We start from the raw sequence: 14593 nt of genomic DNA on the forward strand, positions 1-14593 counted from the left end.
TCACAAATGCTCTACTGGATGAAAGGACAAGAATTCCCACAGACACACTCTAAAATCTTGTGGAAAGCCTTCCCAGAAGAGTGGAAGCTGATAGAGCTGCAAAGTGGGGACCGACTTCGTATTAATGTCTATGTATTTAGAATGCATAAAAGGCCCTGACGGTGTAATGGTCAGGTGCCCCATTACTTTTGTCTATAGAGTGTATATGACCAAAAGTACGGGCACGTAGGCACTATGCATTCAAGTAGGTAACATTCTCCTGGCATCGACTAAACCCAGATTCCAGTGAAGTGTAATTCATCACCGCAGAGAACGTTTCCATTACTTCAGAGTCCTGTGGCCATGTGCTTTACACCACTCCAGCAGTCACTTGGCATTTCATGTAGCGCAGCTTTTCCGCAGCCTGAGAATGTGCTTTTAAGTAAAAGCAAAGGCAAATATAGTGCACTTAAGTTAAAATACATGAGTAAGGAGGTGATAAACAAGAACCCACATTTTCTACACATGCTGTAGTCATGATCAGGCATCGTATGTTATGACCCTAACTTCCTATATAGACATAGGGACATATGACACAAGCAGGTGTATCAAACATATGTGACAGTGAGCCAGCTCCACCCAATTACATTGCCAGTGTTGACACTGTTACACTTGGCAAAAGACAACGCCCACGTGTGGCTGGACCCCACCCACCGTCTAATTAGGCAAAGAATCAATTCCTAATTGTTTGGAAGCCACACCCCGTGACAGCACATCTCATTCAACGCCCAACACATCGCGCAATCCTTTGCTGATCTCACGCATGTGTCCTCCTCCTAACCCTGTCCTGCTTGCTGACGTCACCAGAAGCGAGTCCCACCTTCCGCCCTGCCCAGATTCAGGCATGCGCAGTATTGGGCCCGGCTGGCAGGAAAGATGGCGGTGACGGGAGGAGTCCGGGGCTGAGGGAGAGCAACCCGTGAAACGGGACCATGGCGAGGCTGGCAGATTACTTCCTGCTGGTGGGGTATGACCTGGCCAAGAGAGGTGAGAAGGGGCGGGTCTGCCAATTAGAAGAGGGGTCCAATGGCAGCTGGAGGGTAATGAAATATCTGGCAGCAGGAGGTGGGGGATACCCTGGGGCTGGGGGGAGGAGAGAGACTCATGGGGAGAGACGTGGGTACCGATGATAGTTACATGGATGGCATGGATGGCAGGGTCTGATGTTGTCCTGTTGAATAGTTTTTTTAGTGGTGATGGATTTGGCACTTTTGACCCAGTCAAGCCACTGAGTCCTCCCCACTGGAGACAACCCCCCTGCTGTTACTTACTGTGATGGGAGTTGCTCATAAGCATATACAGTGCCTGGCACTGCTTTCTATACAGAGATGTGCATTATGCGTCGATAGGTCTGTTTCTTATAGTGCATGACGAGATAAACATTGTGTAATGTTAACCACTGTTCGTATACAGTTGTTTTTCTTAATAAGGTGGTTAAGGATTATTGGACTGCTGTATGACGTTATATGTGTTAATTGGTCTCACATTTGTGTATGAAATGTAGGCGTCTATATTTTGGGCGTACAACCAGACTGTAAAGAGAGGGTGGTAAATAAATGGGATAGTCTTCCATCAGAGGTGGTAGATGGTAATACAATGAAGGAATGTAAACAAGTCTGGGATAGACATAAAGATATCTTTTATCTAAGACAAGAGCAAAGCATGATTAGTCGTTACACCAGGAAAGAATCAGCAGACTGGATGGGCCTAATGGTTCTTATCTGCTGTCAAATTCTGTGTTTCTATTTATGTTCTTAATGCTTCTGCTGCCTCAAATTTCTTACCCTGTCCGCATAAAACACCCAACCTTTTCCCAGGATCCCTGTCTTCTGTTTATTATATAAATGAAACCAATGGAAATCACTGCTGTCTTTCCCTTTCCATTGTGAAGACGTCCTTTGGTGTTAAGAAGTAGAACTGGGCAAGCCTATGTTTGTGTCCCTATCTTCTGTTCCTCAAGTGCACCACTTTCCTCTGTCCATTTCTCAACCTCTTCCACTCTCTACACTCTGCCTCTTGACAGTATTCTAGTGGGAATTGGTAATGCGTACATGTGTGTCCAGATTGCAAGGGTACATTCTGTGGGCCCCTGGGACATAACTTGGGCCTTGGCCAGCTGTCTCTTCTATTCTGTGTTGAAGATGCCACAGGTGCCCTTGGTCTTCTGCTTTTATACTCGTGTAGCAACTTCTTTTCCACCGACCCTTCACTTCTCTATCCTGATGTCAGGGGTTTCCTTAGAAGAGTTGGCATTGACATTCAAGACTGCCTTAGATGCCACCACAAAATCCTCTGAATGAACACAAATACTTACGCTTCTTGCAGACCTTTTTTTTTTTTTTTTTTTAGAAATAAATTCTATTATTGTTGACTTTACCATATTCATTGCAGTCCAGAGCTGCATCCCCATCCATAGGTTATTCCCCTAAGAAGTCTTTACTGCAATTTCTGCTCCTTTTTTCCTTAGGTCTATAAGATGAGCCTATTCCTCATACTGTACCCAATATCTGTATCTTGTTTGTGTCTCCTTAATACCATTTTCTCTGATGGCGTATCTGCGTGAATTTTGTGTATGTCTTGTTACTTTCCCACTCCTGGGTTACATCTCCTTGTCAAGGGCCTGGAAAACTATGTACATTTAGATGTTTTGTTGCCGGTTCCTTTTTAAAATGTGCGTTTTTTGAGGGGTTTTTTTTTTTTTGTTCTCTCTCTCTCTACCCACGTACGCTATGCAGATTTCTCCCCAGGCACATCTTGCTGTTTCACTTGGCTTTGGAGTGGTGAGACAAATATTGGGGAGAGCTGTAGTGTATGTATGTTTTTTGGGGTTTTTTTATTCCTTGGTAGGGACCTTACAGTCTCATGTCATATCTAATGTATGCGTTTAAATAGCACTTAGTAATATTAATGAAATTTACAGTGACACAGGCATACACGGAATCCTGTTATGCAACCAGATCATTGAGCTACCTAAATGAATATCCTCCCCGTAACACTAACAGGGATATTTTGCCATCTGTGTCATCTCCATGGACCTGAGTATTATCTACCCAACATCATCCAGTATCATCTATTTCTGGTCCCTTGCTATGCTTGCATCTTGAATACACTTCCTCGTGATATTCAAGCTGGTAGTAATGAATGTGTTATTAAGCTGTCCCCATAAATTATACCCTTAAAATACTAACATACATTATCGTTAATTAGAATATAAAGAGAATTATGAACGCACATCAGATAATTCTGAGTTAATTATAAGTTATCATGTATTTTATCTTCTTCTGAAAGAACATGGTGCAGTTTAGTGAAGGACTGGAAATTTAGATCTATTAGGACCAGTGTAAACACAAAACAGCTGTACTCGTCACAGTAGCTAAGGCTCTTAACACCCGCTGACATAACTGGGATTTACTTTGATGATCCTTTGTATCGTCTTTATAATTTGCCCATACAAACTATAATCGTAATTGTACATTAATATAGTTACTAATAATGTACATGCACACACTGACACCTCTGACTTTACAGCACTCTGCATCTGGTTGTTTTTGAAATAGCCTATTTGCCAAATATCTTAACCCCTACAGTAAACAAACTAGGATGCTCCAGCAGTTGTATACTTAGGGGGTGGGAGCTGACCGAGACCACCGTGCTCCTGGCATTTCTTAGCTTGTACCTTTATGGCCACCATCCTCTCTGGTAAGTACTGGGAAATATCTTCATATCCAGACACTGTCTGGGAGGGATGTGCGGCTGTGGGCACAACAGACTAGAGATGCATTGCTTCCTAGGCACACATCTCCATGGTATAAGTTGGCCTGTTGTTGAGCTCAGAGGTCTACCTTTTAACAAGCCCTTTGAGCAGCGGTGCAATGGGTAGTCTGATCATCTGTGAGTCTGGATAGAGGCTGCTGGCCTTGGCCAGTAAACACAAATGGCCTCCGGTATTGACAGATGGGAAAAAATAATAGGGGGAGGTTTGCGTTGCATCATCTACTTTTCTTTACTAAATTGTGTATACTTGCCCAATAGACCATCGTGTACATGTAAAAGTATATACATAGAGGGAATGGACCGTTATTTTCTTCTTGGCTGTGTTGCATGGTAAAGTTAAAGATGCATATGGGGCTCAGAGTACACTTGGTAGAATAGGGAGTTTTTGAAGGGGTAAGCAATACAGTACAGGGTTTGGGTAGGTAAGCTGGCTAGTGAGATGTGCTCTGCTGCCCGTGTGAGTGGTTTGGGCAAGGCAGGCACAGTGCAAGCAGACAAAAAATGTGTCCAATTGCAAGTATGGCTTCATACTCGAATTGTGCTGTACTGTATAGCAAAACTTATTTACTCCTGTGCCTGGAATTTTATTCCTCAAAATGGTCCAAATAAAGTGTGATAAAGACTTGACGCAATTATACAACAGGCTGAGAGGAGGTTAACACTGTACACATTTCTAATAGAACTACACAGTGGCAAGAACATTTGTTTTCATTAAAGCTCACACAGACAAGCATTGTATTGAAGATTGTTAATAAACAAGACAATAATAACGTGTCTATGAATGCTGTATCCAACGCTAGCAAGCTTCTCCAGTGTGAAGAGCTGACTCCTTGAGTAAGGCCTAGTTCAGTTTAAGATACTGAAGAAAGTGAAGGAGATGAAATGGCAGTGTCTCTCAAACTCTCCAGCCAACTTTCACTTTAGTGAATAAACCCATTTTTGTTATGGCACGGTACACAGAATTAAATGTGTGACATGCCTAAAGTAGAACCTTAGTGTAACGAATGAATGTGGAAGCTTGGGCAAAAAACGTGCGTATCTGAAACCAAAAGTCTGTTAAAGGAAGTTATTAGCTATATCGTGGTGCAGGGATGACATTAGACTCGTGGGTGCTGGATCTTTTAATGTGTTGCTGCTGTAGCACCAGATACATTTGTATACATTCTGGCAGACTGTGTGGGAATGTGCCCTGTAAGTGTTGCTCGTTTCCACCCCTATTGTACAGAGCTGTTTTCATGTCTGCTGTATAAGTAAATGCAGATACTCTGACTGTGTGCAGAGGGCTGTGCTAATGTCTCTTATAGGAACAGCGAGGTTCCTATTGTAAATATGTGGGCCTAGCTAGGGTTCTGCCAAAACCTGTGTATCAATCACATGTTAGACTGAGATCGGCTCCAGGAAGTTTAGAAATATCATCTAGTTTCGTGTGTGTGTGTGTGTGTGTATATGTATATATGTATATATATATATATATATATATATATATGTGTGTGTGTGTGTCTTAAAACTGCATTAGTTGTAGAACCTATGGAAGCGCACTATACACTAGATATGTAGCTACTATTTTTTCTATAAACGTAATTACCTGTTATACCTTTTGATCGAATGCCTTGGACTATGACATGGCAAGGATAACGTCCCCTGGGTCTGAAAGTGTAATGTGTGTGTATGTATGTATGTATGTATGTATATATATATATATATATATTAGACTCATAGGCTGCAAGCAGATACTGTAGCTCTGTTACAGTGGAGAATACATAATTAACAATAAACAGTAAAAATAACAAGACATACTGGTACATAAATAACATGCACACCTTTTTGTTTCAGATAATGACACTGTCAGCCTTTCCTGCTTCCCTCTACCGTACTGTCCAGGCAATCTCTGTTTCTAAAAATGTAATCGCTGCTGTTTAAAATAGTCTCACACCAGTTGTATGGAGCAATGCCTGACCTCCCTTCATACACACTGACCCCAAGGTCTGACTGATGCTTCATCTGACGTCAGAGGGTAGCTATATGCTTCCAGAACCACTTCTTATGTTTTGGCAGAAGAGCCACTTATTTCCTTTTTGCTGCACAAAACATTTGCTTTTGCACCTAAAAATATGAATGCAAATTACTCCAGTATTTATAGAAGTTACACTTCGGAGTAGGACATTACATATGTGTATCATTTTATACGTTCATCCTTTCGGAGTGGTGATTCCTGCTGACCGAATGCAAGCACTTGAATGCCGCTGATTTTGTGCTGTTTAGTATGCAAATAGTTCAGCAAGCAATATCAATTTATATCAGAATTCTAGTGTTCTTTAATGGTACAGACCTTTCTATATGAGTATTTAAGCTAATTGAATCCCCATAATACTCAATCGGGTATGGGGAATTATGTATAGAGAGAAGTTATGGTGCAAAATGCTAAAAAGTTGTGTAGGTACCATAGCAACCAGTAGTATTTTTCCTTCTCATTGCTCACGTTTATGTCTTTTGTGTATATCCCACTCAATGGCTGTCTTTTCTGGCTTATCCGCTTGTGCTGTTTTTAAAGAAATAAGTGGTCACTGTTTGGGTAACTTGAAGGGTGTTATTAGAGGGGCGGCCGTGCCAGAGTCATATGTTCTTATTGCTTACAGAAAACTTGCAATTCTAGTATTAACATACAAAGGAAAAAAATGTTAGCAGTTAATGTCTCTTAAAGGAGACGTTTCTATTTTGTACCTATATTCTGGCACATAATACAGGGCCCTTCTTGTGTGCACAAGCATCAGTATAGATCTTGAAGCGTGGCACCAGCAATGTGTAAACTTCATCATGGTATTTATACATTCCTGCACACAGACCTGCGAATCTGTGAAAGTGAAAGAAGACACCATATTGTTTATATATTAGAAGGTTTAATATACACAAATGTCTGTTAAACCTAAATATTTAATGCTAGAAACATTGTCTATACCCACTGTAATTAACCCTATATGCATCCAAGTCTTTGGGAAGGATTTCATCCCAAAAATGACATTTTGGACTTTTTTTTTTTTTGTTTATTTTCAACACCAATTCCCCTCTTTATTATTAAATGCACCCATATGAATTATATACTGGTTTTTTTCTGATACCTTATTTGTTTATTTGACCTATCATTTATCATGAACAAATATGATGGGAAATGGGAATAAATAAAAAATAAAGTTTAATAATTGCACCACCTAGAGTAGCTAAAGTACCCCCCCCCCTCTAAACAAAGTAAGAAAGGCAATTGCAGAAATAGGATTTGTATCTGATCAAAACAGATCATTGAATGCTAAGGGAAATATAATGTATGTGGTGAGTTGTTTTTTTTTTTTTTTTATATATACCTATTTTTAAATGTTTTTCCCCTACCTAAAACTACAGCCCCCCTGTCCCCGTCCCTGTAAAATAATATATATATATATATATATATATATATATATATATATATATATATATATATATATATATATATATATTCTGGCATTTAAAGCAGGAAGAGAGGAAAGCTGGACGCTGTGATTGGTGAATCGCAATAAATATAGTGCAGGTGAACACTGGTCCTCTAATCACAGTAGTCGCATGACCAGGGGCAGCACTATTGGTGATAGAGCATCAGTCCCGTGCACCAGGAACCAGCTGCACGCAGCAGTCTGAAGAGGTTAACTAAAAACATGGTTAGGCTTATTCTCTAAAATGTGTACTGTGTGATGAGCTTTCTGACACTTGACAGCTAGCCCTCTCACATCCGTGTTTCTGTATGTGGCTAGGAGTTATAATTCCCTTAACACCAATTTGGTCCTTAAACAGCCACTTGTATTTAGGCAGCCCTGGAAAGGATGATGAAACCCAGGCCTACTTTTATTTTGTCTAGATATGGTTATTACCCTTGTCATGATTTTCTTGATGTATTTCCTATAACTACTTCTCATTATTTTATATGTTTTTCTTTAATCTGGTTGTCGCTGTGCCCTTTTGCTTGGATGTTGGCTTTCCTATGCTGACGGTGACAGAGAGGTTTAAATATACCCTGCCTTAAGCAGACGCTGTTTGCTGTCTGCAAGCAACGTGCAGACTGAGTAGAACACTTGTCACATGGTAGTGTCTTGTGACAACAACCATAATGACCCTGTCACTAGTTGGGTTAGGGTTAACCTGCGAAGTGCCGGAACAGTCTTTGCTGGTCTGGGCATTTGAATGACACTTGACTCTCTTCCGACCTGTGCATGCACATCCTGCATTATATGCACCCCTTGTTTAGGATATCTTTTGACTGCGACAGCACGGTATTGATAAATAAATTTGAATATCTGCCTTTTCTTCAGTCTCGCGTGTCTGTCGTGCTTATCTCATTTACCTTTACACTTCCTTCCTATAAAAATAGGTTTATTTCCAACCACAACCAACCATGCCAACACATGATGCATCTGCAAAAGGCACCACGCATCATGCAAAATCCCACTATATTTCCTGGAATATTCCATTAGTTGTTCTCGAATCGGTTGTTATCAGCCCAAATACCCATGGCTGAAACATGGAATTATGTTGTTTGTTTTGTAATGTTTCCATTTTTTTTTTTTTACATTTTGCTAAACAGTATCTTTCCAACATTCTCCTCTGGGCATGATGGATGAACTAAACATTTAAAATAAAGGTGTAAAGAATATATTGTGCTGGTAAAATGTGTAGCAAAAGATTAACCCAGCGTTACTCAAATCCAGTCCATGAGGTTGCAGACAGGCCACCAGTGATTGAAAATCCCAACTACAGCATAGACATCTCAAATTTTTTTTTTTTTAAATTATAAAATATTGAGTCAGATTTTGAAGAAAGTGTACACATGGGACAACCAATAAGATCTTTTGACCCGCAACATATCTGGAAAACCATATTTTACAGCGAATACACCCTGTATACATAATAATGAGCGAATACACCCAGCGAATACACCCTGTATGCCTTACAAAAAGATATATGGTATGTCCTACTAATACTGATATGTATCCACACTTAATGTAACCCCACTTTTAATAAAAAAAACTGGTCTGTTTGCTGCTCTTGAGAACTGGAGTTAAGCACCCCTGGATAAACCAAAATATGCACCTTAGTTGTCATGTGAAGAGGTGGTGTGTATGGTTGTGATTTCACCATGTTAGTGTACACTTACAGTATTCACAAATATCTTTATCTAAAATGATTTGATTTATATAAAGCCATCAGATTCCAAAGTTTTGTACTAAGTAGGTGATATGTTGTGGGAACAGATTATGACCCTTCGAACGGATTCGTGGAAAGCCTTCCCAGAAGAGTGGGGGTAATTGTAGCTGCAGAGGCAGGCCCAGCTCCATAGTAATTCCTTTGGTTTTAAAATACAAGGTGATTATAGGTGTGATGGTGAGGTGTCCACGTATTGGCCATATGGCTCTATAATTTCAACTCAGTCTATTAGACTCCCTAATTCCTTATACTGCCTTGAGGTATGCAATAGGATGACTCCGTCTTAATCACCTAGTCAGGCACTATGACTAATGAAAATCTATGGAGGAATGGACCTCATTAGCATTAGCCATAAAGAACCAGCTCAGTGTGGTGTTTGAGCATGGAAAGTCATCCAAAACATCATGCCTGACATGCAAATTCCAATACACAAATAAAACGTGTATTGGAACACAATGAGATAAAACCAGGTTTGTGTCAATGTTAATATTTGTTACAGCACTGTATTTAATGTTCAAGGAGAAAATGTGTTTCTCTCATGGGATCAATCCTTTAAAGTGCTGTTAAATTTAGTGTTTAAATTTTAGTGTATTGAACTCATAGCCTCGTATAAATGATTATTATTGAGTCCACTATTAATAAGTAGACATTTTATTAGAATTTAATGAATTATTTGGATACGAATCACCGATTTTGACGTGCAATAAGAAAGAAATCGGGGATGAGCTGACCCTGAGACTCTTGAAATATTTACCCAAATGTCAGGGCATGAGTAGAGAGATGGGAATTACTGACCCTTTAAGAAGATACACGCGCAGTATTGTTTACAGTTGGGTAAAACCTCAGAGCGGTTTACTTGGGATTAACACAGTGATGGGATTGTCACAGCTCCATGATTGAAAGTCCTGTTGAAGATTACAGTATGCAAAAACTGGCTGTTAAACTGTCTGCAAAGGTCGTAATCCTGTTCCTAATATCCTAAATTTACATGTAGTTGACATTGGTGCATCTCAGAGCATTGAGCAACAAGCTAGTGTTTTTACAGTTCTTGAAAATCCAATCCAGGGTGCTAGAACCCCTTTTCATCTGTTAAAATGGAGGTCAAACTATCTGTAGATGGTGATTAAGGTACAGCATATAACTTAAAAAATACACGTTTTCAAAGTAGCTCATATTGGCCATACTAAGACCAGCGCTAGTTAGCTGACCTTTGGTCTCCTTTGCCTTCCATCTTGTCTTTTTGGTTGTCAACCTAGAATTGATTGATTTCTTATTGTTCCAATATGCATACTTCAAAAGCTAACGTCTATTAAAGGAACAGCCATGGCTAATATTTTTTCATGGTACTTCATAACTCATAAGCACCCTTCTTTAGGACCCAACTGATTATGTTCCCTTTTTCCCCCCTTCATGTCTCTCTTTTCTGAGAGCTCAGAACGTTTTAAGTGTATCACAGTGATTTACCACCAATAAAGTAACAATTTGTATAGACGCAGAATAGAGTGTATTTATAAGTTAAATTGTGTGAATAAAGTCTTGGTAAAGCCCCACAAAACAACCCAAAAAAGGTTTTAGCCCTCTAAAACAAGTGTCCTCGTTTGACCATTTAAAATCTTGTGGGAATTGTGGAATTATATAAGGGTTTATTCCTTATGTAACTCTCTCTGCCCTTTCTATGTGAGTCTAATTGGCCCTCCTTAACCTATCATTCCAGAAGATGTAACATGTAATGAAATGACATTTTAGGGGGTTTTGATAACATATTTGAAAGCTTTTCGATCTCCACCCAATTTATTTACCCTTTGCTCAAATGTATGCTCTCTGTCCCATTTTGTGATCTCATCCTCTGCATATTTTCAATTGTTATCTTTATATCTAATAACTTCCTCATTTATTTCTGGATGTCTGTGCTTTCGCTCCACTCATTTAATCCATAACCTGCCTTTTATGCCCTCCATCTGTATATCCTTTTAGTGTTTCTTTTTGTCAGATCCCTCCCCCCCTGCTTCTTTCTTCCCTGCTTCTTTCTTCCCTGCTTTCTGTGTTCAATACTGCACCATGTTTATGTTACTGGTTACAGGTACAGTCTAGTGTCCAGCACCGCCAGTGAAGAATCCAAAATGCGCCCCCACTGAAATCCTGTCTGAGAAGACAGGAGAGGTGATGAAACAGAAGGGGATAGAAAGAGGAGAGTTAAAACAAAACAAAAAATAAAACTGATATTTCTTTTTAACGCAATTTCATCTATACGTTTGACAGCAAATTAAAATAGTATTTTATAGAACTGGCCATGTCCTGTGTAGGCTAGTGGTTGCTTTATGTGGAGAACAGCATTTGACCTATATATCATTCTAGCTGAATAGCTTATGGTAAGGATCAATAGGTTTGTGTGCGATGTTTTCTTGTCACTGTAAAATACTATATTTTATTACTTATTTAAATGCACAGCATTGTATTAATGAAAGATTTGATAACAGGCATGTTTCACAGGAATCTGTGATACCTTTTTTTCTGTCTAAACCAATAAATCTGTGTGATTTTAGTCTGAACTGTGACTAAGTATGATCTCCATCTGCTTCCACATTCCGTATGTGGAAAGCTAGAGATCTGGCAGGGGAGATTCATCAGTCTGATGATAGATTTTTCTTGTTAAAGTTATCTATGCTTTCTGCATTGAACACATATACTCTGTTGTCACCCAGTTGTGTATTGAGTTGGTTTCCTGTCTCGCCTAACTCTTGTGAACTACTGTGTTGAGCGTGACCCGGGGTGGGGGATGCGACAGGAACCTCTTGGGGGGCCTGTTCCTCTTCCTGTGCTTAAGTTACATCTTCTGCAGCCGCCATTCATCTCTCTTACTGTGTGTTATGCGGTGCAGGACATTTTGTGTACAGTGGATTCCACTTAGCGCACTCATGTTACATGGTGACAACAATCATGTAGCACTACAAGATCACCAAATGTACATTGTGAGGTTGCACATCAGTTTAATGGCAGACATCTCTCAACAAATATATTATCACAATAATGTAACTGTATATTTGCTTAAACAAGTAAATGGTAGGTGGTTAACTAGGCCATTGATCAGCAGGTTTGGTCTCCGTCTTTGCCTAGTGACTTAGTAGCAAATGGGGACACATCAGTCAACCCTGTCTTACATGGTGCTTCTTAGCAACACATTGTACCTGGTGTGGATGGAATGAAGCAGGGTATAGGAGGTAATCAATGCATTGGTGTATCCTTAAAACTTGTATACAATACACAAGAGATTAGGGATATAGCAAGTGGTACCTGTTCTCCCTGGAATGTCAAACTCTTAGATCTGCCTTAAAGGCATTCTGTTTTGGCACCAATAAGCAAATTGGAGTCTGGAGGCGCTGATAGATTCCAGTGAAAGGGTCAACATATAAAAACATGACCCTTCTTTTTAAAATTAAACAACAATTAAAAAAATGACAAGTAATAGTGATTCATTCAGTAAAGGCTTTCTTTTAGGTGCAAGGGTCCCCCTTCTGTTCATGTCCTAAGAATGTGCTGCTGGAAAGAATATACCGTACATTGCTTTAAACAAGCAGAAAGACATTCAACTGTAAAATAATAAATCACCCATCTCCTCTTACATCAATGACCGACTGCTAACCCATTCTAGTTTAACTAATGGCTGCAATTAGGGATACTTGCTATGATTTAATGGCTTTCTGGTGTGAGTGTGGTTCTTGGACCTGTGTAGCTCATTTAGTAATGTTTGGTGGCTTGTAGACCCTTAAAGAGGGGCTTTTGCCAAAATGTCAGGTGGTGTCTCCTTTTACCCTAGGCTTTCTTCTCTCTCACTCTGTGTCTTTCTCTCTCTCTTTCTCTTCCTCCCTGACACTACATTATCCAGCAGCATCTAACTCTCCATTCACACAACACAATCTTGATACAACAGCTCCTCACCTCATCACATACAGCATGATCCTCCAGCCTCTCTCCTCACTGCACACAACACTATCCAGCAGAGGCATGATGTGAATTCTCTGTTTCTCAGGTCATACAGCAAAGTTTCATAGTGCAATTTACTCTACCTATTTGTTGTTGGAGGTGGCAAAAGCAGGTGTTTGATAAAACATTCTGGATACACACTCTGTATTTGTATTTTGTGTGATGTGGCATCCTGCGTATTTCATTTTGAGTTTTTTGTAATATATAATACCGTCCTATATTGGGACTGGTGCGTTAGGTGGCAGGGTTTCAGGCAGGCTTACCTGCCTACCTTACCAGCTTAGCCACCTTGCAGCATTCATCTGAAATGTGCCATATGGTCAAGGTCACAGCTTGTTGGTCCAGTCAGGGGATATCAGGATTTTGCTTACAGGAGCATCATACCCACTACCCCTAAAACCGGGACAAGCCTCAGAAATCAAGACTGTCTCGTGAAAAAAGGGATTGTTGCGAGGTATGAATATGTTTGCCTATTGTTTCAGCTTCCGGCTACATCTGTTTACATATTTACTGTTTGTAAGAGTTGTTAAGTGTTGTTCCTTCTACTGCTGAATTAAACACTTTTGTAACTAGATGCTGGATTGCTACTGCCCAAACCCTCTTCAAAAGTAATATTTCAGCATGCTAAATTTTGCCTCATTCATCAGTTTTTCCAGGAACACTCATCATGTGACACAACAGCACATATTGCTAGTTTGCTGGAGAAACTGAAAAGCATCTAAAAGGTCTTTGTTGTTTTAACCTTCAGAAGAAAGGAAAAAATACAGATGTATTTACCCCACTAGAGTTTAATGGAACCTTTAAGGCAAAGCCTAAAGTGTACCTGTGTGTGCACACCCCTGTTTCAAGGTCTCCAGGGGGTATGGTGCTGAATCATTGAGTTAAAGGCTTTTCAAGATGTGATAATAAGATCCAGAATAACTGGCTCTGCATCACTCTGTTTACAACCCTGGCACTGCTCCCCTAACTAAGAAGTTAGTTAATCTGCTGTGATAAAGTTAAGAGCGTTGGCACCACCTGACTTGTTTTATTTGTCTGAAATGCTGTAAGTTACAAGGTTGGAAACCTGCCTTATACCATTTCATATCTACGATCTCTCCAGTTACCGCTATATTAAGGATTCTTGGTTCTTCGTACAAAGGAATTTTGTCAGGACAGGCACTGGGCAGCAGTGATCAGGACACTGTTTAAATAGAAGTTAGCTTTACATCTTTAGATCTGTGTGCTTGGCTATACTGGCAGTTTAATCTAGGGTAATGGAGCAGTTTTCACACTATGTATTGTTTGTTCATGGTGATTGCAGGTTCACTTCTGTTGTCCTTTGATGCCCCAGTATAAGACCCTAAGCCATCTGCGTGTGATTGAGGAACCTCCTGACACCTTTGAATCCTCATTCAGTTGAGGACATAGCACTGGGATGATTACAGCTGATGTGGGCTGATATTTATCTGTCAGGAGGGAACATCATAGAATTCTGGGTAGTATTAGCAGTGGTTACAAAACTCTTTGCGGAAGCACTCGGGCAAGTAGATTTGGAATCAAGGGAGGAAAGTTTGTGCTGTTATTTTTGGAA

General features: G+C 40.0%; 1 protein-coding gene across 1 annotated transcript in view; it reads left to right on the forward strand.

Moving 5' to 3' along the window:
• The first annotated feature begins 971 nt into the window (after positions 1–971).
• The window catches only part of LOC149298710 (myotubularin-related protein 5-like), a 50454-nt gene continuing 36832 nt past the window's right edge, over positions 972–14593 (forward strand). Inside the window, exon 1 of the mRNA XM_089487058.1 lies at positions 972–1026. Within this exon, the coding sequence (XP_089343184.1) occupies positions 972–1026 (55 nt within the window). The remainder of the gene's footprint in view (positions 1027–14593) is intronic.

Source organism: Sceloporus occidentalis, unplaced genomic scaffold (genome assembly GCF_023333645.1).
Source record: "Sceloporus occidentalis isolate IW3139 unplaced genomic scaffold, rSceOcc1.0.p SCAF_31, whole genome shotgun sequence".
Lineage (NCBI taxonomy): Eukaryota > Metazoa > Chordata > Lepidosauria > Squamata > Phrynosomatidae > Sceloporus > Sceloporus occidentalis.